At 50.6% G+C, this 27,512-nt stretch overlaps 1 protein-coding gene across 1 annotated transcript in view; it reads left to right on the top strand.

Annotated features, from left to right (window-relative positions):
• XKR7 (XK related 7) overlaps nt 1–25,874 on the top strand; it is a 28,310-nt gene extending 2,436 nt beyond the window's left edge. Inside the window, exons 2-3 of the mRNA XM_025986148.2 lie at nt 17,585–17,787; nt 18,988–25,874. Coding sequence (XP_025841933.2) covers nt 17,585–17,787; nt 18,988–19,943 — 1,159 coding nt within the window. The 3' untranslated portion in view covers nt 19,944–25,874. The remainder of the gene's footprint in view (nt 1–17,584; nt 17,788–18,987) is intronic.
• Nucleotides 25,875–27,512: the final 1,638 nt, after the last annotated feature.

The raw sequence follows: 27,512 nt of genomic DNA, 5'->3' as shown, positions 1-27,512 counted from the left end.
TATGGCCTACAGAAGAGTCTTGTTTGGCTTATATAGTATTTCAAAAATCCAGAGTTCTAGCTTCTCTTGGAAAAATTAAAAATTAAAAAAAAAAAGGAATCCAGCAGTATCAGGCCTGTAGCAATTTAGACAGGGCATATGTGCTTCAGTTTGTCCAGTTCCTTTCCCTTTGATCACATCTGGACCATCTCACTTAGGCGTTAGGGATATGAGAACCCTAATTTGCAGTTCTGTAACCATTATTTTATTAAGCACTCACTTTGTGCCAAGCCCATTGGTTGCTTTTTTACCTGTTTCATCTCCTGTGTCCCTCCTAATAATCCTGTGATGTGGTTATATTATCATTCCTACCCAACAGCCGAGGGAATGAAGGCTCAGAAAGGGGGCATCCTTGCCCAAGGTCACACAGCTAAGGAGCAGAAGAGCTGGGACTCAGGACTCTCTGCCTTCAAAGCCCAGGTTCAATCTATCCACCTTGCAGTTCTGCCACTAAAGTGTCCCCCAAGCTCAAAGAATTATGAGTCTGAGATCCCAAGATTCCAGGAGATAGGAAGTCAGAGCTTCTGCTGTACTGAGATAAGAATGTGAAAGGAGGGGGAGGGATTTGAACATTGTGGGCGAGGATGGGGAGACAGTGTATATTGTAGGGAAAGTGCCAGGACTGGGCTGGGTGGCGGGGAGTCAGGAAACCCACAGCTGCATCAGGGTTTGTAACTAGCTTGCTAGGTGACCTTGGGTGAGACTCTTCCCACCTCTGGGACTCAATTTCCCTGTATGTGAAAGGAGAATATTAGATCTGATGACCTTAGGAGCCTTCCCTTTCTGGAAGTCTGACTCTGGAACTGGTTATTAGAGCTAAAGCCTCTGGACCCCTGTTCCTAAAGCTCTGGATTTTAAAATGGCTGAAAGTCTGGCTAAAAGGAGGAAAACCCAGACAAGACAGAGAAGCCACTGGGGCTGGCATTCCTAGAAATTAAGCAATGTTGGCATATGTTTGCTTACCACGTGAAATGTTCCCACAATGAACATGTTCACTGTTCAGCAGGCCTTGGTGCAGATGTTCTGAGTGGTAGAACCTGGGGTAATGAAGAAGGAGAGGTGTGTGTGAGCCCTACAAGACCCAAGCTGGGAGACTGGCCAGTCTACCTTCTGATCTCACACCTTCAATTCTGAATTATAAAAATATCTTTCAACTCCTCAAGCTTACACAATGCTGGATCAAAAGTCTGAGTACTTTGAGGAGCCAGATAACATAGATCTATGACAGGACATAGGTTCAACTGATAGGCTGGATTTTGTTCCCCAAAAAACCCTGTGAAATGGGTGTTATTATTTTAAATACAAAATGGGGCTCCAAGGAAGAGGAGGAAGAGGAGAGGAAGGAATTCACGTTCACCCACCACATCCCAATTAGGCCCCCTATGATGTACTCCAGACACTGGATCTCGTTTTACTCTGAAATCCACCCTCTGGTGGCAACTGATACACCCAATCAGAAAAGAAAATGAGGCTCATAGAAGTCAATTAACTTGTCCAAGGTCATCTGCTGAGGAAGTGGGGGGAGGTGAGGTGCCAATCCAGCTTTCTCCAGCTCCCAAGCCCAAATCCTATCTCTGGCACCACCACACTGGCTGCATTGGAGGATTGCAGAGCAATGGCCCCACACAAAGACAGATTGATCCCTGAGAAAATCAAACACAGATCCTTTGATGGGACATGAAGCTGGCTGTGAGCTGGACAGCAACCTGTGTTTTCAACCCCCCCCACCCCCCCCCCCACCCAACCCCAACCCTCAGAGCTGTTAAGCCACTCAGGGTTGTTAAGCCAATTAAAGCCCTAAGCCTGTCTTCTCTGACCCTGCGGGCAGCAGAGCGGTAAACCATGAATCCTGCTTTCCCTAATCTTGAACTCACTGGGCTCAAGCTTTGCCCAGATAAGCATAGTTTACTAAGCCAATTAGTGGGAGATGATCTGGCATAGGATTGCTCTGAGGCTGTCAGGATCTGGGGACCCAAAAGAGGCAGGCAGGCAGGCCTGCAGAGGGAAAGCCTTACCTCTAAATACTCCATCTATGCCCCAGCACTGCTCCCTCTGCCTCCTCACAAACCCTACACTCAAGAGAAGTTCTGAAATGAATTAGTGACCAACTGGGTGTGAAAGTCAGCTTCTGGTTCTTCTCTCTAGAAAGCTATATTCTTGGCTTCATGGTTAAGAGTACGGACTCTGGATTCAAATGTCCTCTGTTCATTTCCTATATGTGATGGTTACAAGCTATATAATCTCTCCGTGCCTGAGTTGTACCTTTGGAATCTAGGGGCCATAATAATGCCACCTCTTGGGTTGTTTCTATGTTTCATATGATAATGTGTACCAAGGATATAGCAAAGGGCTGGTCCCATTGTTAAGTATTCAGGACCCTTGGAGGTGAGCAGACCATAAGCCCTGGTCTTTGTTCTCTGTGGAAGAGATTTATTCACTTCATATCTGGCCATGGAAGGGGCAGGATGGCAAGAGGGCCTCAAAGGTACCTGTTCTTTTAGTCTGTAGTCATTCATTCCACAAATCTATGGAGTACTTGCTGTATAGCAGGCACTGTGCTATATACTGGGAATAGAGTGGTGAATGAGACAAAGTCCCTGTTCTCATAGAGATCGATAGTCTAATGGGGGAAACTGATAAATAAGTAAAATCAAATATAATATGTATTGTAAACATAGTATGAGATCTAATGGGTCAACTAGTAATTGCTGTGGAAAAAGTGAAACAGGGCAGGGGTCTATAGAGGTCCAGGGAGGAGAGTGTGGCTCTTTGAAATAAGGTGACCAGGGTAGGCACTTGCCAGGAGATGCCATATGGGCAAGAGGACTGAATGAGGTGAGGGTGAGCTGTGTGGAGGCAAGGATGTCCAGGACAAAGGGAAAGAGAAGAGCAAAAAGAAAGCCTGTGTGGCCGAATCAGAGTTGGGGGACAGTGAAGGAGATGATGGTGGACAGGCTGGCTGGAGCTAGATCATGCTAGATCATCATAGGCCATGGGAGGACTTAGGGTTTCATTCTGCATGCAGTGGGAGCCCCAGAGGACTTAAGCAGAGGAGGAATAGGGTTTTTACTTCTGTTTTACAATATGCACTCTGGCTGCTGGAAAATAGATCAGAGGGAAACAGGGTAGGCCTGGAGACCTGGGAGGATGCTGCTCTATGATCCAGGTGAGAGAAGATGGGGGCTGGACCAGGGTAGTAGCCGCAAGGGTGGGGGTCTGTTTCAGGTTCAGTGGACAGGTTATCTTTCCATCTTTTGTCATTTTCCCCATTGGGGCCAAGATGTTAATGATTAAAAACTCACTTTGGAGTCAGCCATATCCTGTGTCTGCCACTTTCTGTGATTTGGGGCAAATGGCATACTTCGTCCGTGCCTTGGTTTTCTCATCTGCAAAATGGGCATTCAGATAATAGTACCTATCACACATGGCTGGAGGGACTAGTTAAATTAAATAATGTATACATAGTGTTTAGCACAGTGCCTAGAACACAGGAAGTATGCAATTCTCTTTAGCCATTACTATTTGTATTATTATTTATAAAATGGGTCAGGGTTTGGATTCCATAGTGGTTTTTAAACTCTTTCACTGCCTTTACACCATCATTTCAACTGAAATCTGCGTTTCTCTTTTCTGATATTTTGGTTACCTATCTAGGATTTTGTTTTCACTGTACCACGGCTGACACATGTGTACAACACCCTGAACTTGATGATTATCCACAAGGTTCCTCCCTGTTCGGACTTTGTAAGGTTGTTCCGGGCCAGCCTCGCCACCCACCTCCTGGGAGACCCCTCTCCAGGAGGTGTTCCACCCCCCACCACCCTCTTCCCCCTGCCCATCCGGCTGCAACAGGCCATTAGAGCTGCTCCTAACAGACACAGCGGCGGCAGTTGGGCTGAGCATCCCTGTTTGATCTATAAAGACCACACAGGAGAAGCCCTGTGGGGAGGATGGAGGGCTGCCAGGAAATGGCTTTGAACCCAGGCAGCTGGGGCGAAGGTCCCTAGGGAAGAGAAGGAGGATGGGTTGGGATCTACACTGGCTTCTCCATTCATCACCTTGCCTTTGTTAGGGTCTTGAAATTCCTCCCCTGGGAAATCCTATCAGCCTCCAGTTCCCCCCAGCCTACCCCACCCCATCCTGCCTCCACCTGCAGCCAGAAGGATATTTCAAATGCTCAGATCTGACCTTGCCACTACTCTGGAGCCAGAGGGCCAGCCCAGGCTCCCCTCAGCCCCTCAAGCATGTCCAGATGCTTTAGCTTGCCATCAGAGCCTTTGGCCTCTTGCCCTTTTGTCTCCTCACTGCTCCAGCCCCCTAAAAAGCAAGCCACACACTTTTTCCCTTCATGCCTCTGAGCAGCTGCCTGTAGTCCTTCTAGCAACACCCTGTCCCATTCTCCTGGTGAAATTCTGCACATCCTTCAAAGCCAAGCTCAAATGCCACCTGTTCTGAGAAGCTTTCCCCGAACAAACCCATTTTGCCCTCAACTCTTCAGACCTCACCTCCCACTTCCTCAGTCAGGCAAGTTGTTTTTAATCTAAAGTGGAAATTGTTTAGCTGTTTTGTTTGTTTATAAAGGAACTACATGCTCTTGTTGAAACCTCAGGCAGCACAGAAAAGGTATAAAGAAGACTCCCCTCCCCTCATTATCTTGGGGAGGGAGTAGAGAGGTGGGGTTATGGGAGATTTCTACTTACTAATTAGATATTTCTTATATTGCTTAAAGATTTCCTCTGGTTTTTAATTAGCCAAGAAATACATGTATACATTCATTCGCCTGCTTTTAAAAAGCCAGATATTACTGAAAATTTTAGTTACCTTTCTAGAAAACTTCAATGAGATCATTCCTCTTCACCACAATTCTGTCGAGTAGGGGGTGTGGTGATAAAGAACAAGGACTGTGGAGCTCAGACTCTGGTCTGCCATGTGTGAGCTGCATGACCTCAGGCAAGTCACTTAACCTCTCAGTTTCCTCATCTATGAGATGGAATAATAATGTCCCATGGCTAGACAAGTGGCCGTTGTGAAGGCTTAGTGATAAATACAAGGAACATGCCTTGCACAGGACTCAACATATCATAAGCGCTCAATTAGTGTGAGCTAGCATGATCGGTCCATATTACAGATGTGGAAATGACAGCACAAAGAGGTAACAGCCTCCCAGTTAGTAAGTAGCAAAGCCAGGGCTTAAAGGGATGCAGTCAGGCTCCCAAGTCTACATGTGTGACCACCAAGCAATACTGCCTTCTGCTACTTAAGTATATTCTTACTACACAATCAATCATGTATTGCTTTGGGAAGAGGAAAAAAAATCAGAAAGATATTTTTAAATTTTGATTTGAATATAAAGTACCCACTGTTAACATGCTGGGTTCTTCCTCTCAGACTTTCCCTCCAGGCACAATTACTCATTCCTCTTCAGCTCCACAGTCCTGATCATATTCTGCTGTGATCGCCTGCCCACCCAGCTGGTTTTCCTACCAGATTACAAGCCTCTGGAGGTGGTGAGGCCTTGCCCTTTCTTTTCTCTGGCCCCCATGGTGACTGGCCCAGAGCAGACCCTCTGCTGCTGTTGGGGACCTTGCACCTGGCCGGCTTTGGCAAGGTCCCTAGCAGTCATTAGAACACAAGTCTGTTGAAGCAGGCTCTGTATCCATGGCTGATGTGGGGGTGCTAAGGCAGTGTAGGCTTTGAAGTTGAAGTTGTGGGCACAGCTGGGGTCTCCTTGGCCTACTTCTGCAGACTTCCACATTGTCAGTGGACAAATGCAGGCTTAGGCAATGCCTTTGTACTTGTACAAGATGTGGCAGGAACAGCCCTGGGGCTAGGTTCCCAGGAGGATGCCGGCGTGGCAGCTGGGTGGCTGAGGAAATGGATTCAGTAGGTGCTCAATAAATGTTCATGTGAACTGAATGGAATCTTTGAAATCAGAATCTTGAGCAAGGCACTTCATTGCCTGCGGTTCAGTTACCCCATCTGTAAAATCCAGTCAGGGGCTTGAGAATACTGGCTGAGTTCCCTAGGACTGGGACATGACGGCAGAGTAATTGAGGGCTTGGGATGCTGGGGGCTCCTGGATCTATGACTTCCTAGTCGCATGGCCCTGGGTAAGTTGCTTCAGCAGCCAGAGCTTTAGTCTCATCTGTGAAATGGCGATGGTGATAGTATCCACCTCTTAAGGTTCTTGTAAACACGTCCTGAGATAACATAAATGCACGGGGCTTTCTCATACTCTGTGCTCAGAAAATATTTCCTGCTATCACTATTATTATTGGCCCAAGTAACAGCTCAGCCCACTTACTTAGTCACAAGATAGGGGGCATCAGGTGTCCTAATGCTTGCTAATCCTCATCCACAGACAGTCGTTCAAGGAAGAAGACTTCTTCTGTATCTCCAGAGATTGTGTGAGGACAGATGACAACCCAAGGTCCAAGGGAGTTAGAATCTGTTTGAATAGCAGCAAGATAGATACCCTGACAATCAAGCTGCCCAGGAACGGAGCGGGCTGTTCCTGAGGCTGTGAACTCCTCATGGCCACACACATGCAGACAAAAGTGGCTGACTTTGGCAGGGAAGCTGTTGCAGGGCCTCCTGCCCTGTGTCTGGAGGGCAAACTAGATGATCTGCAAAGCCCCTTACAGTTTTAAGACCCTGTGGATCGAGCTTGAAGGCTTTATGGGGCTTAACTGCCAGATCACTGGTTGCAAATCAGTGGCCCATGAGCACATCCAGCCTGAGGATGTGTTTGTTTGGCCCACGCAGTATTTTTTTCCCTACTGCTTGATGAAACTTTTCATTATGGGAAAAAATTTAAATATACAAAAGTAGAGAGAACAGGATAATGATACCCCATGTGCCACCACCCTGCTTCAACAATGAACTCATGGCCAACCTTGCTTCATCTAGGCCTGCAGCATCCAATAGGACTTTCTGCTGTGATGGAAATGCTCTATACCCATCCTGTTCAATATGGTAGCCACTAGCCATGCGGAACTACTGAGCATTTGAAGTGTGCCTAGTGTGACTGAGATGCTGAATCCTAAATTTCATTTAATTTTGACACATGTGGCTAATATAGGACACATGGATATTGGAGAACATAGGTGTCTAGACCCCAGCCCATTTCTTTCCTTTCCATGTTACTTTGAAGCAAATCTTGGGACATCATATCACTGCATCCATAAATATTTCAGTACCTCTCTAAAAAAGATGAACTTTTAAAAAGTATAACTAAAATACATAATACTATTATCACACCTTAAAAAAGGAATAATAATTTCTTAGAAATTCATATGGTAAGGGTGCCTGGGTGACTCAGTCAGTTAGTGCCTGACTCTTGATTTTGGCTCAGGTCATGATCTCAGGGTTGTGAGATCGAGCCCCAAGTCGGGCTCTGTGCTGGGTGTGGAACCAGCTTGGGATTCTCTCTCTCTCTCTCTCACTCTCGCTCTGTCCCACCCCCATTTTCTCTCCCTCTCTAAACAAAAATAATAATAATAAATAAATAAAAATTCATATGGTGTTTTTAAAAATCAATTGCTAACATATCCAAATTGGACATTTTTTTGCACAAATATTCTAATTTCCATCTATTCTTGAAAGATTGAAATTCCATCCACACTGGGCTCACATTCTCCCAGGGCAGCAATTAGCTAGAGCTGTTCTGCTTTCTAGACAAGGTGCCCATCTATCCTTCCCCAGAGTACCCCATAATAACAGTGTGGCCTATCTACCTTCTAGGAGCTCATACACCAGGGACAGATAGAAGTGGTACTTTCTCCCTTCCTTGGTCTCCAAGTACTTTCAGATGCCACGAGACTGGACTCTCACCCCCTTCTCCCCCTGGCTCATGCCCTACCACACAGGGACAATTCTGCCCAGAGATATCAGGAAAAGACAGAAAGGGTAGAGGGCAAAGAGTGCTGGGCTAGAGTATGGAAGTATTGGGCTTTAGTTTCTGCTCTGCACCCATTTCACAGATAGGAAAAGTGAGACCCAGAGAGAGGAAGAAGTCTGGCTGTATTCTTACTGTAAAGGACAAAAGAGGTAGGAACTCAGTCCCAAATGCTTTGCTTGGAGAGGGGCTGCCTGCTTCCCTGCTGAGTGAAAAGAGTTGCTGGTGGCAGTGGGTAGGAGGGGAGAGGGTCTCAGCTTTTCAGCTAGAGCCTAAAATTAGTGGCAGGGAAATGTTTGGCCTTAGCCCAGCAAAAAAGAGGTGCCGTGACTCTGTAGAGGGCTGCTAAGGAGGAGGGAAACAGCCCAGCTTTCAGCACTGCACGAAATGGGAGCCAAACGTGTAAAATCACATTCTTTTCTGACATTTATGACTCATTTGGCTGCCAACCCCAGGAAGGTCCCATTTTGCATCCTTACAGGAGTGCTCAACATTGAGGGGTGGACAGATGGGGAGGGAGCCTCAAGGCCATTCCCTACAAGAGCTTGGTAGGTCCCAGTGCAGGTAAGGGGGACCCCCCCCCCCCCCCGCCATTTTCCCCAGAGAATGAACAGACTGCATCTGGGTCTGCAGGGCCTGACTCAGCTTGATTTGCTCCCTGTGGTGAAATGGAAGAGTCACCATTCCGGATTTGAGATGCAACTCTGATGCATCTGGCTATTGACCTTGGGGAAGTCACTTCTCCAAATGCCTGCTACTTGCTTCTGGAGTCCATGCCCTCCTGGGGGAGGGTGTTGGGGGGACCATACTCAACTCTCACCTGTAACTGATCTCCCACCTTGCCCCTCTCTCCCCTCTGTTCCCCGCAGAGTGCTCCCTCTAAAATGCTCAGGTACTAGCCAGCTCCACCATTGTTCACTTGTTTAAAACCTCTCTGTGGCTCCCCATCACTCTTTCTTTTCTTTTCTTTTTTTAAATATTTTATTTATTTATTCATGAGAGACAACAGAGAGGCAGAGACACAGGCAGAGGGAGAAGCAGGTTCCATGCAGGGAGCCCAACGTGGGACTTGATCCCAGTACTCCAGGATCATGCCCCGAGCCGAAGACTGATGCTCAACTGCTGGGCCACCCAGCCATCCAGATCCCCATCACTCTTAAGATACAGAGCAAATGCTTCACCATGGCCCCGTCATCTCTTACTTTCTCACCTCCTTCTCTGAGCTATAACCATTCTGACCATTTACTGCTTCCCTGAAACTCAGGACCTTTGCCCATGTTGTTCCTCTGTCAGAAATTCCCCTTCTCCCTCCTTCACCTCATTAATTCCTGTGCCTGCTTCAGATCATGGCTCAGCAGCCACCTCCTGCAGAAGCTTTCCCTGACTGCCACGCCTTTGCAAGCTGGGCCAGGCCCTGTCTGGAACCCATGGAATGTTTGTCGTTACCAGTTTACATGCTGACTTAAACCACGTCCAGGTTTCCTACTTGGGCAACACCAGGTGGGCTGGGTCTGTCTTGCTCACTCTTGTGCCCACAAAACCTCCCAGGGCTGTAGTAAGGAATTCTAGCCAAGTACATTCAAGTACATTCATGAGCAGCAGTTGTTTTCAGAGAATGGACAAAGACACCCCGAAAGGGACTTCTCTGACCCTCTGCCTCCTGGGGACAGATTCGATGAGCCCCTGGAAAAGCCAGCCTAGGAGCAGATCCCAGGTCTGCCAGAAACTAAACTGGAAACTACGAGGCCTCCTCTTCCTGCTGGGTCCTCTGAGTCAGTTTTATGCATAGCACCACTTTCTGGTTTCATAGCTACCCCATTCCCATTAAGTGGGCATGAGCTGAGGCATTCAGAGAGGAAAGGAGCTTGCCCAAGACAGTAAATGATGAATCCAGAATCTGAACTCTGGTCTCCCTAACTCCCAAGCTGGAGTTCTTTCTCTTTGCACTTGACTGCCTTTACTTGGGGGAACTTATAAAGCAGAGTGTATAAAGTACATCCACACATTCATGCATTCAAGAAATAAATATAGATTGAACATTAACTATGCCAGGCACTAGGGACATAGCAGAAAACAGGACAACCAGGATCCCCGCATCATCAGAGAGACAGACAACAAATATGTAAGCAAGAAATCAGACCATTTCATGTTGTGATATGTGTTAATCGAGAAAAGAAAGCAGAGTGACAGGACAGAAGGTGGCCAGAGGGGTAGGGAGAAGTGCTTTGGACAGGGAGTAAGAGAGATCTGGGAAGGCCTCTCTGAGGAGGTGACACTGAGCTGAGGTGAAAAGAAAGAGAATTTGCCAGGCATTAGTGAAGCCCCTTCTATGCAGAGGCCCTGAGGCTGGAAAGGGTTTGGGGTATTCAGGAAACAGCTGGAGAGGTATGAAGGGGAACGGTGGAGGGAGATGGGGTCCTAGAGATGGACAAACCTGGATCCCACTAGGCCTCAAAGGTCATGGTGAGAATTTTATTCTAAGGTGTGGCATAACCTGACCTAGGATTTTACAGGATCCCTCAGCTGTGATAAGAATATGTTCAGAGAGGGCAAGGAAGGAAGGAGACCAGGGAGGAGGGAGGCAGCCAACACTTGTAGTTAGTGGCCTGTGCCAGAGTGTTGCCACCTGGTGGAGGGAAGCATTTGGGTTCAGGATATTGCTGTTGGGCCCTAATGCTACCAGAACTGGATGGGTGGGGTGATGGGTGTAGGCAAGAATACAGTTCCTGTGGCTTATTTTGCAGAGGAGGATGGAGGGCTCCGGAGGACTTGGACTTTCCCAGAAAGTCCAGTGAAGGATTGAGCCTGGGTCCCCTGGTCTGGTTACTACTGTCACCCATCCTCCGGTTTTCTCTGAAGCCCTGCCATTCCAGGCAAAGCTTTTAGGTCCATCCCCATCCAACATGGGTCTTCCCTGGCAGCCATACCACACGCTTTCCAGGAAACCAAACCACCTTCTCCGAGGCAGAGGCCCAGGGAGAGCCAAGTTTCAGTCCTAGGGCTGGCACTACCTGGGTGTGTGACTTTTATACAAGCCCCTCTCCCTTTGTGGGTCTCAGTTTCTCCGTCTGTAAAATGAGGGTAGTAATTGTGCCCACCCCAAGGATTTGCTGTGAGGAAGGGACAGTCTGTATAACAAGGTTAGTGTCCGGTTGGCACTCACTAACTGTGAGCTGCTATTCCCATTACTATGACCGCCTGCACACCGTCCCCCTACAGACCCACAGAACGGTAAGGCTCCACTTGTGCGGGGTGCCTGGCCTGGGTGGGGAAGCAGAGAGCGAGCCGCGTAGGGGGTGGTTCCTGGCTGGATCCCGAGTGCGGGAGCCGCTGGAAGCTGCTGTGTTTTTGGCCCAGAGCCATGAGGGGGAGTGGAAAGGGGCGAGAACACACACTCGGAAACGCCGAGACCGACAGATGGAGGAGCTGAGGATGTGAGAGACGCAGACAGACAGAGGCCCAGAGTCGGGAGATGGGGGGAAGGCAGGGGAGGGCGGCAGGAAAGTCGGCAGTCGTGCCGAGCCACGAGCTGAGCAACAGACCACCAGATGGACCAGGCAGCAGAGAGACTGAAAGACAGACAGACGAACCAATAGGTCTAGCTAGAGTTCTAGAGACAGACAGAAAAGTAGGCCCAGTATCCAAAAGGGAAAGATAAGCTATCGTGACATCCAATGTACAGACAGATTGATGTTCCCAGCCTCTAAGAGCAGACAGACAGGCTGACCTAAGAGCTGAGGGTCAGTCTAGCAGATGGACATAGTATTTGCGAGACCACATGACCCATATTCCAAGGGACAGAGAGGTAGACTGACCCAGGGTCCCAGGGCAAGACTGTCTGACAGCCAGATTGACAGAGAAGCAGGTGAATAAATAGGCTAACCTGACCCTGCATGCAAGACACAGACATAACAGGCTGAGCTGAGCCACAGATAGAGACAGTGACCCAGATCCAGGATCTGAGGGCAGACCCAGGGATGGTTCCAAGCTGGCCGTCTACATGGAGACTGAGGCCCAGACCAGAAATCCTGACTGGTACTAGAGACTCCAGGTGACACAAGAAGCAAAAACAGGAGAGACACAGGGTGACCTAGACACTAGGCCCAGAAGCTTCCTGGCTTCTCAGGGACATGAGATACCTTCATCCTTCCTCCTTCCTTCTACCTATAAGAGGAGCCCCCCAGGTCTGGGGAATGCTGGAATGTTCCAGGGTCACAAAGGCAACCAGACCTGGAGAACAGAGAACGAGCTCTGTCCATTTCTTACACTTTCCTGCCTGTTCCCAGAGGCAATGGGGTCCAGAAAAGATAGCTTTTTGGATGCCTCAGTAATAGACTTCACACCCTACCTGCTGACTTCTCCCTTCCCTAGGGTTGTGTGGGGTTTTTTTGTTTGTTTGTTTGCCCATAACCCCACCTTCAACAATACACACTTCTCTGCTCTTCCAGTTTCCTCCTGGACATGCTTCTTTTCTGAGCACAAGAGGGGTAGTCAGCAAATCAGATCCAAAACAGATCTCTGAGCACCTGTTTCCACACTGTAAAAGGGGTAGTGGTAAACCTGTCTGTTACGTTCTGGTTCACACTGGCCTTGGACAGTTTAAGTCAGTGTTGTGGGGGGCCCAAACAGGCTAAGATGTATCAGGGAAGCCTGCCTGGATGAGGAAGGACAGAAATGAATCAGTGAGGCCAGGAGTTGCCTGCCCATGGAGTATCCCGGCAGTAAGCAATTTCAGGCAATGGAGCCCTAGGGCCTTGAAGGTCAAGAGAAAGACGCATGCAAACACTCTTTCACCTTTGTTCATTCAACAAATATTTATTGAGTGCCTACTACATGTACTGATGCTGAGGAGACAGAGGTGACCAAGGCCGACTGAGTCCCTACCCTCATAGAGCCAGTGGTAAAACAGAAAATCAATATGTAAATTAATAAATAAGATTGTTTGATACGTATGTTATGAAGTTCAGACAGGGCTATGTGACAGTTGAGAGTGGTTTAGTGAGGGTGCAGGGTCCACATGGGATGAGTGACGTAGGAGGCCACTCTGAGAAGGTGACACAAGAGCTGATGAGGAACTAGCCATGGGAGGGTCTTGGGGAAGGGTGTTCCAGGCAGGGCAAGTAGCAAGTGCAAAGGTCCTGAGTCAGGAACGTTAGGCTGTGTTTGAGGAACCTCCAGGGCAGGTAGAGTGCCAACAACAAATGAAGCAGTAGCTTGAGAGTAGGAGAGAAACTAGCAGGGCCAGATGGTTTAGGGCCTGCAAGCCAAGGGAAAACCCTTGGACTTTATTCCAAGTGTGATGGGAGGCCCTTGGAAGGTTTTGAGAAGGGGAATGACATGATCTGACTGGTTTTTAAAGTATCTTGCCTGTTGCCACGTAGAGAATGGACTACAGGGGGGGCAGGAGTGGATACCCAGAACCCACCGAGAAGGCAAAAGATGATAATGGTCTGGACCAAGGTGGTAGCAGTGGAGAGAATGGATCCGTCGGGGATGCCTTTTGTTAGAGACCAGATGCACCCCACCCCCAGATTGGATTCCTCTCCCTGAGATGAGGCATCCTTCTTTGTGGGTGGTGTTGGTCCTGTTTGTGGTGAAAATCAGCTTCTTCCAACTTTCCTTCAAATAGAGTAGAATAGGTAGGCTTCCGGGAGGAGGTTTCAAGAGAGGCTACTTGGTGATCTGGAGGAGCCAGAGGCCTCCACCTAGCATGTACTCCCAATCTCTATATGCACACCCCTCTTAGTGTGCAAATTACTTTCAAACCCATCACCTCATCCAATGCTCACAACAAAGAGGAAAATGAGGCTCAGAGAGGCAAAGAGACTACCCAAGGCCACACAGCATCTGGGAAGCAAACCCACAAGCCCTGCATTTTGCCATCTTGCCTTTCTGATCCTCATCCCAGCGGCTGTGACACAGGCAGGATGGTGAGTGCTGGCCCCTTCTCAAAGAAGGTAAAACTGAGGCACAGGGAAATTAGGTTACATGTCCTGGGCAGGGCTGTTTTAAAACCTTTGTGAGCCCCACATCTATCAAGCATATTAAAATGCAGCCACATCAAACACCAAATGTAAATTATATATAACCAGATAAAAGCCAAATTGCAGTCGATTGGCTGATATCATGTTCTGTTTTGCAGACATTTAATTAAACATTTATTAATTTTGATTCTGCAGTTTTTCCCTGTGTATTAGAGCCAATTTTTTCCCCAGGCCTCCAACGTTTTTCCTAGGCCCATGAAAACCTCACAGTCCCTTGGCACCAAGCATTTGGTACCTGCTGGAAGGAACAGTCACGGTTTTGGGTGCTGTTGCCAAAAGGGGCAGAGTAAGGTTGAACCCAGGTCCTCCCATCCCCAGACTGTAGCGTGGTCTTTCCACACTGCCCAATGCTTCATTTTGGGAACTCAGGGCCTCCTTTCTTCCCCTCCCCTTCCCCACTCAGCCCACAGCAGCCCTGAGCTGGGTGAGCCCTTTGTCTGCGGTTATCTGGGGTGAGGGGCCTTGGAAGCTGGCAGAGGAGGGGGCAGGAGTGGGCGGGGAGGTGGGCAGGCAGCCTGTCAGGTGGTGATGGATGCTGGCCGGCCCAGGGCCTCCCTCATGCTGACCCGGGCCAGGAAACAGATGGTCCTCCAGCCTGAGAGAAACTTCCAGGGTGTCGCCCTCCCCCAACTCCCCAGGCCCCTTCACGTCGGACCAGCTGGTCTCTCCTTTCTGTTCAAACCCAGAGCCACAGGAATGGGGAAGGGAACAGGTCTGGGGGAAGATGGAGGCTGGGAAAGGTGGTCTGTGATCTGGGCTCCCCAGAAGCCCTGCTGCCCATCCGGGTCTCTCCCATAGCCCCCCACTCCTGGCCATCTCTGCCTCTGCTGTCTGCCCCTCAGTGCCCTGCCTTAGCTCAGCCTGTCAGCCCAGGCCTGGACCAAACCCCAGCCTCTCCTGGCTTTCCTCCAAACCAGCCTCCAGAGCGAGCTTTCTAAGCCAGCAAGCTGATCACATTCCCCTGACTGTGGGATAGAACTCAGATTTAAAATAAAATATGAACATTTCAGTCCGGAATTTGATGCCCTTCACAATTCTAATCTTCCTATGCCCCTGCCTGTGAAAAGCCACCCCTCCATGCCCAGCAAATCACTGGCCATATCCCTAAAAGGCCATGCCTCTATGCCCTGATCTTGGCTGGTTCTTCCACCTGGAATGCCCTTCTACATCCTGTGTGCCTTCTAATCCTACCTATGCTTTAAAACTGAGATCAAAAAAAATAAAAAATAAAAAATAAAAAAAATAAAACTGAGATCAAATGTTTCTTCCTCTGGGAAGTCTTCCCTGATTTCCTCCCTGCTCCAGCTAAAGTTACCCATCTCTTTTTTGGGTTCCACAGCAAGTCAGATCTTATCTTGTCTCTGCCCCATCGGACTGTGAGATACTTAAAGCACAGGGCCTGACACCCAACAAGTGATCCAAAATATACTTGGTATGTGAATCAGTGATTCTGGCTGTTGGGATTCTTATGTGGGAGGAAGTCAGGGGCCCAGAGAATGAAAAGTACAGGGAAACAAATTTCTGCATACCAGAAGAAACACGGTCCAGTCTTGGAGAAGCTCACAAGGCAAAGGCCCTGCCCTGCCTCATAAGGTAGGGACTCCCTATCCTGGGGAGCGTGGAAGCAGGAGGTGTAAACACACAGGCCTGTGGTTTGCCGAAGGAATGCTAGCATCAGAATGGAGAGTTAGACTGAGGAGCCTTTGCTTTTGTTGATTCTGCTTCTCTTCCCCTTCCCAGCTGCTGGTTCCACACTGTGTGTGTCATGTCGAGGGTGTGTCTACACCATTGATTGGTGCCAGGAAGACACAGGGATGAGGAGGAGAGCCCTGAATGGGATGTTTCTGGCCATGTTATGGAAAGGAGAGATTGAGTCACAGAGCATTAGCTCTAAAAGCATCTCCAGAGTCATCAAGCCCATCCTTCTTGTTGGCAGATAGAGAAACTGAGCCTAGGGAGGGCCACCCCATTTCTGTGATGGAATACTCCTTTGGGGAAACTCTTGGTATCAGTTGATCCCAAATTCCAGGGAGTACTGTGAATCCTCTCTTGAATTGGCAACACACAGTTGAATACAGTTGGTCCCCAGGTTCCCAAACAACATCTTAAAAATGCCAGCACTTCACATCTGGGAGTAGACCTCCCCAAAACCTGGTTCTCCAATTTCAGATTCAAGTAATAGGATCACTGAATCTCCGTTGGGATTTTCTTCCCTGATTTCTGCGGAGATAACATCTAGAAGAGTGCTCTCTGGTTTCAGCAAAGGGTGTGCCTGCCCCATGAATCAGAGAATTCGGGAGTTGGGGGCAGGTCTATGGCTGCACAGCCTGGGGCAGATCTGTTGGGCAAAGAACGGGGGCAGAGAGGGGAAAGCACGCCTGGAGATCTGGGTGGCAGGCCCCTTCTCATCTTACATGGGCACTGCACTTCATTGGTGGAGAGCATTTTAAAACCCATTTTATCCTCACAGCCAATTTGGGAGGGATTCCGCTGAGGCTCAGAGAGGTTCTGGCTCAAGATCACATAGTAGTTGAAGCAAAGTGAGCACTTGAACTCAGGACTTCAGAATCCTTTCCTTACTCCCTACTTGGTTACCAGAGTTGTATTCAATTGAAACAAACTTGCAATCATGCATGCATTCACTCTTTGAGCCAACACAGATTGAGCACCCACTGTGTGCTAAGAACAGACAGTACAGCAGTTAGCAAGCTGACTGAGTCATCCTCACAGAGCTCCCAGTCTGGGGGTGATGGATGCATTAGCAGGCAGTTACAACTCGCAGTGGGTTAGAGAAGCCTGTCTGGAGAGGTCCCTACCCCAGGTGGAAAGTGGTCAGCAGAGCCTTTCTGGAAAAGGTGGTGTTAAAAGCTGAGCTTTGTTAGAAAAGCAGGAGTTACCAGGTGTGGGGCTGCAGCGCGGATGGAAGATAGGGCAAGGGAACAACAGGTGCAGGAGCCCAGAGGTGAGGGAGCACGTTCAGAGCTGGGGTCTGTGGCCTGTGCAGCACAGCTGTAGCCATGAAATTTGCTGGAAGAAGCAGCTCATGAGGAAGCATCGAAGTCTCACATGTCAGGGGACCTATGAGCAGCTTCTCTGTGCCCTGTGGGGAAGAACTGGGCATTGAGGGGTGTAGTTGGGGATCAAGTCAGGAAGCTGGGGGTTGGCACCAGGGACTGTTCCTGAAGGAACCAGGCTATCTGGCTTTGAATCCTGGTTCCCCTGCTTCCTAGCTGTGTGACCTTGGACAAGTGGCATAGCTCTCTGGGTGTTAAGTTTCCTCATCTATAAAATGAGGACAATAATGGGAACTTCAGTGCACGGTAAGGAGTTAGGAATCCCGCAAAGAAAGCAGACCCCAGAGCAATAATGATGATGAGAATGCTGAACTAAGGGTTTACTTTGTGCCAGTGCTTTAAGCTAGGGAGCCCATTCCGGGATCCCCACTCCCCCCCCACGACGACGACAGCCCCCGAGGTGATCCTTACAAAGGCGCATTTTACAGCGGAGGACACGGGCTGTGCTCAGCGCAGGGAGCGTTTACACACCGCGCACCTGCCTCAAGGGGGCTGAGCGCGGGGGCCTGAGCTCGGCGTCCCTCCCGCAGGTACCTGCGCGCCATGTACCTGGGGCTGCAGAGCCGCTGGCGCGGGGAGCGGCTGCGGCGCCACTTCTACTGGCGGATGCTGTTCGAGAGCGCGGACGTGAGCATGCTGCGCCTGCTGGAGACCTTCCTGCGCAGCGCGCCGCAGCTCGTGCTGCAGCTCAGCCTCCTGGTGCACCGCGGCGGCCAGCCCGACCTGCTGCCCGGTGAGCTCCGCCCCCGCCCACCCAGCCCGCGCCCCAGGGCTCGCCCCGCTTCCGTAGTCTGCTGCAGGGGGCCCTCTACCCTTCCTACCACCCCCACTATCAGGGATTTGGAGGCTCCACCCCCGCTACTCTCACTACCTTCCAGGCCTCTGGAGACACCCAAGTCCCCTCCAGCGGCCCATTTACCCTCCGCGTCGGGAGGGGCCTGGCCTCCTTTTGGGACCCCCGGGGTGTCCCCACTCTCATCCTCCCCCCTTCCCCCTTGCCAGGGCAGAGCAGACCCCATTTCTGCTAAGTCCAAAAACACCTCTGACCCCATCACCACACCTCAGACCCTACCCCTCATTCCCCCAAACTGTCCTGATCCCAGATGGCATCTCTCCGGGACCCTCCCCTACTCACAGACTTGCTCAGTCACCCTCAGTCTCCAGAGAGCCTGTTTATCAGCCCCCTCACTGGTCTTCACTCCCTAAGGACGCCTCCCAGGCTTAGTCCTGGTCCCCATGCCCTCTCATAGACCAGGCCAACCCTTTATGGCAGAGAAAAGCCATATCCCAGAGTCCCCCATGCTCCTCCCACCCAGACACTGTCCATCCCACCTTCAATGACCTCAAAGATTCTATCACCACCTCTGGCTCCTGGACACCCTTTCCCCAGGTTCCCGGGCCCCAATCAGAACTTCCCAACACAGATTTCTTCTCATACCCTCAGCTGTGTTCAGCTTGGATAGCCCTCTCCACCCCCCAGCTTCACCCTGGTGGCTTGTAGCTACAAATAGTCCCCTCCTGGCTCCTCCATGCCCTAATCATGACACCCCCCCAACTCTTCACCTTCTCTTTCACTCCCAGAATCCTGGACCCTAATTTCCCACCCTCCCACCAAGACCCCTGAATCCCAACATCCCTTATTCTTAGAGACCTGGCCTTGTACCTTATGGAGACCAGAGTCACCCATCTTCCTTCTGCCTTTATGCTCCTGCTCCTGCAGAAGTACCCAGCCCCATCCACTCTCCCTGCTCTCATCATTGCTCTTAAAGACCACCCACCTAGGCCCTCTGCCCAGCCCTCCTGATTTAGAGAGACCCTTCCCTCACACCTCCTCAGAACCCAGCTCCTGACCCAGAACCCTCCCCCTCTCCTCAGACCCCAACCCAGACCCACCCCTAACCCAGCCCACCCCACCCTCACCCTGTCTCTGCAGCCCTGTCCACATCCGCCTCCCTCGTGTCCCTGGCCTGGACGCTGGCCTCCTACCAGAAGGTGCTGCGGGACTCGCGGGACGACAAGCGGCCGCTGTCCTACAAGGGCGCCGTGGCCCAGGTGCTGTGGCACCTGTTCACCATCGCGGCTCGCAGCCTGGCTTTCGCGCTCTTTGCCAGTGTCTACAAGCTCTACTTTGGCATCTTCATCGTGGCTCACTGGTGCGTCATGACCTTCTGGGTCATCCAGGGCGAGACAGACTTCTGCATGTCCAAGTGGGAGGAGATCATCTACAACATGGTGGTGGGCATCATCTACATCTTCTGCTGGTTCAATGTCAAGGAGGGCCGCAGCCGCCGCCGCATGACCCTCTACTACTGCATCGTCCTGCTTGAGAATGCCGCGCTCACTGGCTTCTGGTACTCTAGCCGCAACTTCTCCACCGACTTCCACTCGCTCATCCTGGTCTGTGTAGTGGCCTCCAGCTTTGCGCTGGGCATATTCTTCATGTGTGTCTACTACTGCCTCCTGCACCCCAATGGGCCCATGCTGGGTCCCCAGGCAGCTGGCTGCATCTGCCCGGAGGCCCCAGGACCCTGTGGCCCACCAGCCGATGCTGTCACAAGTCCCCCGAGGTCCCTACCAAGGACTACAGGCGCTGAGAGGGAAGGGCCCTCAGTGGGGGGTGAGCGTGCAGGGACCCCCACGCCACCTGTCTTCCAGGTGCGGCCTGGCTTGCCTCCCACACCAGTGGCTCGTCCTTTGCGGACAGAGGGGCCTGTCATTCGGATTGACCTGCCCCGGAAGAAGTACCCTGCATGGGATGCTCATTTTATTGACCGCAGGCTCCGGAAGACCATTCTGGCGCTGGAGTACTCCTCTCCTGCCACACCTCGGTTGCAGTACCGGAGTGTGGGGACCTCCCAGGAGCTGCTGGAGTATGAGACCACGGTGTAGGCCACAGTCTCCCTGCAGAAAGGGATAGGCTTGGCTGACCCCACATCAACCACAGTGTTGAGCCCAGAATTTCAGGGCCACCCAGCTAAAGGGGTGTGGATCTGTTGGTCCCGGGGTAGAGTAGCCTACCATTGGGTTCTTTCAGGGGAGGGGACAGCCTTGTGGAGGCCCCAGCCCTAGACCCTGTTTTCAGCCCTGTGGCCCATTTCCTAAACTCCCCCGAACTAGGGTCCAGGGAATTAACTGGTGCTACACTCCTCATTAGCTGCCCCACTTTCATGAAGGCCTCCGTACCACATCTGGTGCCAGAGGCACTGCACCCTCTCCCCTGCCTGGAGTCACCCACATGTTGCTCCTGGTGGACCTTCCAGAGAAAAGGCACTGTCTAGGGCCCATGACCTAGGCCCTGTGCTCCTCAGGGGGTGTGTATGTGTGTGCGTGGGGGGGGGGGCTCTTTCTTTGGGGACAGATCTCTGAGAAGGATGGAGAAGGTCATGGAAGATGTGAGGGGAGGTGGGAGCATCTGGTGGGCAAGGTTGGTACAGTTCCCGTGGGGTCCAAGATCCGGAGCCTGGGCAGGAGGGAAATGAAAGGAGGAAGATGGGGTGGGGTGGGGAGTTGGGGTGGAAACTAACAGTGCTGCAGCTGGACAGGAGGAAGAACCCTGAGACAACTGAGGGGTTGAGGCCAGCAGAAGCATGAAGGGAGAGCAGGTTGGGGGGAGCAGAACCCTCAATCCACCACATAAAGAATGTTCCCACAGTGAACTGCTCAGGAGACACCCTTGGTTGTGGGCTCTATTATGGATGAGGTTCTAGACACCTCAGGTGAAATGTTTCCAGGAGCCATTCTTTGTTCTAGATGAGTATCTAGAACATTTCTTCCAGATAAAGATCTTGAATACAACAGATAAAATGTCTAGGAAGATACTCTGGGCTCAATTATACATGAGGTTCTAGCACATTTAGCAGAGAAACTGTTCTAGAGAGACATTCTTAACTCTGGATTAAGTTTTAGAACACTTACCTGATAAAATGTCTGAGGGAGTCACTCTGATCTGGATTCTGTGGTGAGGGTGAAGGCACTGGAGCCCTGTTGTTCTGCTCTGGGAGATTGTAGCTCCTGCCATGGTGGTGGGGAGGGGACTCTAGAACCCCATGTAAGTGGGATGTTCTAGGAACGGGAACTCCAGTTTCGATTTCTGGGATTTATAGGAGTTCTGTGTCCTCATCCACCTTGGTCCACAGCTATTTTCCCCAGACAAAATTGTCCTCACAACCCTTGAGACATTTCAATCACCAACTGGTTTCCAGCTGAAAAAAATTAGCTCTGGGGACATGACATAAATCTTGGCTCTCAGCCACCCTGCAGATGCAGCTCCCTGGGATAGCAGCTGGAAAACTGACAGGTTTTTGCCTCAGATCTGACAAATTTCTAGGACCTGTAGTCTATTCCCCTAACATCCTAGGGTGCCCATGGGACCGCTTCCCATGCCCCCTCCCCCTTTCTCTGGGACAGTCAGTCCTGGATAGTGTGGGGGAGTCTGGGAGCAGAGAAGTTGGCAGTTCTGTGGAGTGAGGGGACAGAGCCTCTAAACAGAGCTTGGAGCCTCCCCCCACATCCCCACTCCCCATGCCAACTAAGTTCCGTTCACTACAAGGGCACAGCAGACAATATTAAGGACACCTGCAGACCTGGGCTGGGGGTGAGGAGACCCATGAGAATCCCAGACTATGCAATTAGAGAGGTACTATGCTCTCTCTGGTTCAGCCGCCCTTGGGTTATAAATGGGGAAACTGAGGCCCAGAGTGGCAGCTAGTCTCACGGGTCCCAGAATCCTGCTGTCCCATCAGATAGTGATGGGTGAGGTGAATTTACTGAGGATTCAAGGAGAGGGACACATTCAGGGTGCAGAGTGACCCCAAAAGCAGAGAGGGCAGGACTGCCCACATACACAAGCACACATCACACCCGTGACACAAGTCACCTCACCCCCCAGCACACAGGCGACTGCATAGACATCCACATGGGCCCAGATGGAGTGTGAATTCCCTCCACCAACACATAAGAATGCTTTTACTACTTTCTTTCTTCTACTTCCCCAACCCCTGAGAAGCTTCAGGAACCAGGCCTGAGGTGATGGGTGGTGGAAGAGGTCTGGTGCTGACCCAGGCCTCCTCTGGTGGGTTTACCACCTCATTCTCACCTTGTCTTCTGCCCAAATCTGTCTCCAGAGACTGAATTCCAGGGCCAGTTACATGTTAGGCAACAATGCTGGGGAAGCAGACCCAAGTCTGGATGACTGCTTCTCCAGGGCCAAGTGTTATCTCCCGTAAACTCGCCCCTGTTTGCAATAGCTCTACAACCCAGCTTACAAAGGAGGAGATTGAGGCTTAGAGAAGTGACATGAGGTCAGCCTTGGCAAGTTATTTTACTCCCCAGCATCCTCGAATGTCCCACCCAGTGGCTGTCCCATCAGCCAGCGTCCTAAAAGGAAAAGTTAAAAATACCCTCCCTGGAAGCTGGAAGTCCTTACAGGTCCAGAAGCCACCAGAGAAGGAGGGAATAGGAATGAGCCGGCAGTGCTAAGATGCGGCCTGAGGCTCTCAGGGAAACCAGGGCCACAGTTTTGGACCTTCCTCCATCCCCACCCTCCACATCTCTTTTCCACAAAACCCACCTTCAAAGCCTCTGCCTCCAAGGACAACCAAGCCCTGGAAATGACCACAGTGAGGGGCCCTTGGAGAGGCCACAGGCACCTTCTCCTGCTTGTTACCCTCAGGAAAGAGCTGAGCCTCCAAGGAACCCACCCCCAACCACCATATACCCGGGAACTCAGGACCCCATCCCTTCCTGTCCTGAGGTCGTGCTGTCAGCTGGCCTGTCTCCCTCTTCACCTGGTCCTCATCAGTCTTCTTGTTTCACTGGGCTAGTGGAATCAGAAGAGGGGAAGGGGCATCATCCCATTTGTGTTATTTTGTTGTTGTTTTTTTTTTTTCTGTGACACAATCTACCTCAGCCAGTCCCTCTCTTCCCTGCCAGAATTGGACCCCCTGGGTCCCTTCCTCCTGCTTCCCATTGTCTGTCCTGTACCCCAGCTTGGCTGCTTAGTTCTTCCCAGAACCCCTACAGGGTCCTTGCAGTGAGAGAATATTCCAGAACCACAGCCCAGAGGGACCCATGAGGTCCCTAAGTTTCCTGCCCTCCACATCTACTATAGAGGAGAAATGGAGGCCCAGAGAGAGCCAGGGACTTGCCCAAGGTCACACAGAAAGTCAGTATCAGAGTTAAGCTTTTCCTGGAGCTAAGAGGTAGTTGGGTCCACCTTAATTTTGCCAGGAAGAGAACAGGACACTGAGTACCAAATTTGCCCTCAGTGTCTCTACACCCAGGAGACATTGTCCCCGTTTTCAGGGTAGACCTCTGTCTCCCAGTTTTCTGGAACTGATCCCCCAGCTTGTTGACTGTGCTCCCCAAACCTCTCCAGGCACAACACACCCCTCATTACACCTCCATGCACTTATATACCATGTGCCTTGTAACTGTCACCCCAATTGAACAGCACAAATCTCCACCCCTCCCCAGCAAGGGTTCCCCAACAGGGAAGGTTTTCTTGGTCCCCTCCTCTCATCTGTCCCATCTTTGTGTCTCCCCCAAATCTGCCTTACCCCCAGGCATCTCCCTGCTACACTGAGTCCAACAGAGACATGTCACCATAAAAGTGGGAGAAAGCAGAGGCCAGGGAGGGCGAGACCTGGTGAGGGCCAAAGGGGCTGGAAATATCTAAGGAAGGTCTTACCTGGCAGCCCAATGCCCTAAGGACTAAAGTCCCACAGGTCCTTCCCTTGGAGCTCACCTGGACTTGGCGCTCACAGAAACCTGGGGCAGTGAGGAAGTGTTCCCAGAAAGGGATATATGGGTTGCAAGTTCAAATGCCTTCAGGTACTGAAGAAAATGAGGGCAGAGCAAGTGCTATATAGTAGGTAGTGGTAGAGACTCTGGGAAACAGGAGAGTATGTGCCCTGCCTATAGGACCCTAGAATTCAAAGTTTTGAAAAACCTTGTGCTGGCCAAATGAATCTCAGATTTGGCCCATGGGCCACCAGTTTGAAATCTCTGGTTCAACATGTTGAGAAGGTTCTAGGAAGCCATGCAGAGTCTGATAACCCCTCTGGGGAAGTCAAGGACAGAGGCCTGGCTCCCTCTGAGACTTTAAAAAGTGACCCTGAGAGCTGTCCTCCCTCCACCCCCACTCTGAAACGTGGAAAGGGAAGGGAGACCTGGGCATTCACAGGGTCCCTGCCTGGGGAACCATCATCTGATAAGGGCTAGAGGCCCCTCCATGCCTGAAGGGGGCACTTTAGAGGCTGAGGTTCTCCATTGTTGGGGCGTCTGGTTAGGAGGAACCTGCCTCGTGTGAAGGCAAATTCCAGGGAGAGGAAGACTGAAAAAGACTGAAATCCAAGACCCAACTGCCACCATCACATGCTGGCCCCTGCCACCCTTTGGCACCTGTCTCCCTCCCAGATAAAGCTGGAGGTAGGTCCTGCAGGGGGAAGAGCTACAAATTTCTATATGGATATGTTTTGAAAGGTCTCATTGGAAGGGACTGAGTGATGCCAGGCCACCGGGGCAGCAGTGGGCATGGCGCCCAAGCTGCGTCTTCTCAACCAGAGGGCCTTCTAAGACCCTGGGCCTGCGTAGGGCAAAGGGACTACTACATGCCCATCTGGATGGGGAGGGGCTGGCCCTCTGATGCCTGGCCTCATCCACCCTTCTCTGATCACACCGTGGTGGGCGCTGCCCTCTCCCCAGCAATCCTGGCCTTTTTTCTATGCACAATCATTGTAAGGGCACCCCCAGGCCAGGCTGAAGGGGTGGGGGTCCTGGGGTACCTGCAATAATCCCAGAGTGGAGGGTAGCCTGAGACAAAAATGAGGGAGAAGTTCACAGGGCGTGGAAGGAGGAAAGGATATTCCTCCATCTATCTCTTACCCGAATTTCCCAGAACTTAAACCAGACCTGTCTCCGATGGGCTAACCCACCTTGGCAGGGGGAGGGAGAGTGCTCTCAGATAAATACAGCCCTCAACCAACCCCCTTGGTTTTCCAGACTAGTAAAATAGCTAGAAAGGACCTGAATGATTCCCAGAGCACCCCCTCTTATAATTTTCACCCCTGAGGATCCTATAGTTTGGGAGATTTTTCTGCCAAACAAGCCTCACTTCTTGAAGAATAATTAGTCTTCCCACATTAAATTAACTCAAGCTGAGCTTCTGATTGTAGATAAATGCTCCCAAGGCCTCAAGTTAGCTTTCAGGGCTTGAGGGTGGGGGAATATCTGTATTATTTTGGAGTGTTTAATACACAATTCTCATGGGCCTCCATTCCTGCCTCCACCGATCCTTAGGGTCTAGGACCCCAAGTTGGGAATCTGGTTTACTTATCCAGCGTCCTGTTTTACTGAAGCGGGAAGGCTCATGGGGCAGCCAGCCCAAGGTCACTGGGCCAGTTGGTAGCAGGGTGGGACCAGAGCCCAGGTCCTTTGGGGCCCCACCAGAACATTCCCAGCACTGATGCTTCCCCTTCCACTCAGTCTCCAACTCCAGGAACCACTAGCCATGATCGAGGGGCTGATTTCCCTCCCTCAGCACAATTCCCAGTGATTCTCCCCTCCAGGTTCTTTCTTCCCTCTCTACCTGGCCCCCACCCTTGCCCACCTCTGTTTCCTATTCCTGGTCCCACCTCCTGGTATTTACTACATCTGTGCCATCCTTAGACCCCCGGCCCCCATTCACCCCTCTGCGCTTCCCCCAGGAGGGGGAGGAGACCCCAAGCTGGGGCTTCTGTACTGAGACTCTTTTGTACACCACAAACTTTTTGTATATTTTTAATTTTGCTGCGACATGAGATATTAAAAGTCATTTCAGTACGTGCTGCTTGTGTCCTATTGTTTTGGTTGTTCGGGCCGGAGGAAGGCGATGAAGAAGGAAGGAGAAGGAAGGAAGGATATCTTCTGCCACAATCCCTCGGGCTCCCTTAAGAGATTCTATCAGTTCTGAGGCAGAGGAGCCTGAGTGCACACAGAATTCCCTGATGATTGGACAGAGCCTCAATCAATCAACTTGAATGCCCACCCACCCACCCCAAACCTTCTGGTTTTGGGGATTATCTCCAAACTCTTCATTTTACAGATAAGGGAAAAAAGCACCTGGGGACAGATTTGCCAGGGGTCCCAGGATGCACCCTAGACAAAGTCAGAACCCAGACTGAAGTTTCTAATCCCATTAAAACAAATATTTGTTAAGTACATATTATGTGCCAGGCACTCTTCTAGGCACCGTGAACAAGAAAGATGTAAAACAGGGATCCCTGGGTGGCGCAGCGGTTTGGCGCCTGCCTTTGGCCCAGGGCGCGATCCTGGAGACCCAGGATCGAATCCCACATCAGGCTCCCGGTGCATGGAGCCTGCTTCTCCCTCCGCCTGTGTCTCTGCCTCTCTCTCTCTCTCTCTCTCTCTGTGACTATCATTAAAAAAAAAAAAAAAAAAAGAAAGAAAGATGTAAAACAAACATGGTCCCTGCCTTCACAGAGATTACTTTCTAGAAAGTACTGTTCCTAAAAGATCTTCCTGCCTCCAGGGTTTCCACCCTCCATCTTTTGGTTCTCAAACTTCAAAGTATATGAATCACTTGGGGTTGAGGAGGTTTGTTTTAAATGCAGATTTCTACTGGATAGGAGGTGGATAGAGTTTGCCTGGAAGTCTGCATTTTAAAGGTTCTCCGGTGGATTCTGGTGCAAGGAGTTTGAGACTCTCACTTTGAGGACCACTGCTTTAATGCATCCTCATCCTCTTACAAATCTGATCATGACAGTTCTTTGCTATAGAATCTCCATGGTTCCCCAGGACCTTCAGGATAAAGATTGCAACTTTTGGGGGAAAAAAAGAAAGAAAGAGACTTTTGCATGCTGCTGACTTTTCACTATTGGGTCCCAAATACTTTTTAATCCTTATCTCCAAAATACCCCACCTGGCGCTCATAGCCTCTCCAAACCATTCATCTTGTTTTTGTGAGCCTCTCCTGGCTGCCACCCAACAGCCTTTCTCACTAATCTCTCATGCAGGTGGAGCCCCATTTTAGGGAGCCTCATCCCAAGTGCTCAGGGAATGTAGCCCCAACCTGGCCCCAGGAGGCAAGTCACAATTGGTCCAAGGCAATGGTTATCAAAACACAGTCCCTAGACCAGTGTTACTGAGAAATTTACTAGAGATGTTGAATCTCAACCCCCACCCAGACCCCATCTAATCAGCTACCTGTAGGGTTGAGTGGAGAGCAGCATGTCTTTTAAGTCTTTCAGGTGACTCTGATACTCACTCAAATTTGAGAACCATTGATCCAAGATCATTCCCCCTGACCTAGGATTGGTGGAGGCAGGGACATATGATTCAATTCTGTGTTCTCCAGTATCCATGGTTCCTCTTGTCTATAAAGGGATTTTTAGCTGGGCCCGGTGGCCCCCAGAATAGAAGACTACATTTCCCAACCTCCTTTGCAATTAGGTGTGGCCA

Source organism: Vulpes vulpes, chromosome 14 (assembly GCF_048418805.1).
Source record: "Vulpes vulpes isolate BD-2025 chromosome 14, VulVul3, whole genome shotgun sequence".
Taxonomy (NCBI): Eukaryota; Metazoa; Chordata; class Mammalia; order Carnivora; family Canidae; genus Vulpes; species Vulpes vulpes.
The sequence above is the reverse complement of the archived record's forward strand: the minus strand, read 5'-3'. Positions and strand labels throughout refer to the sequence as shown.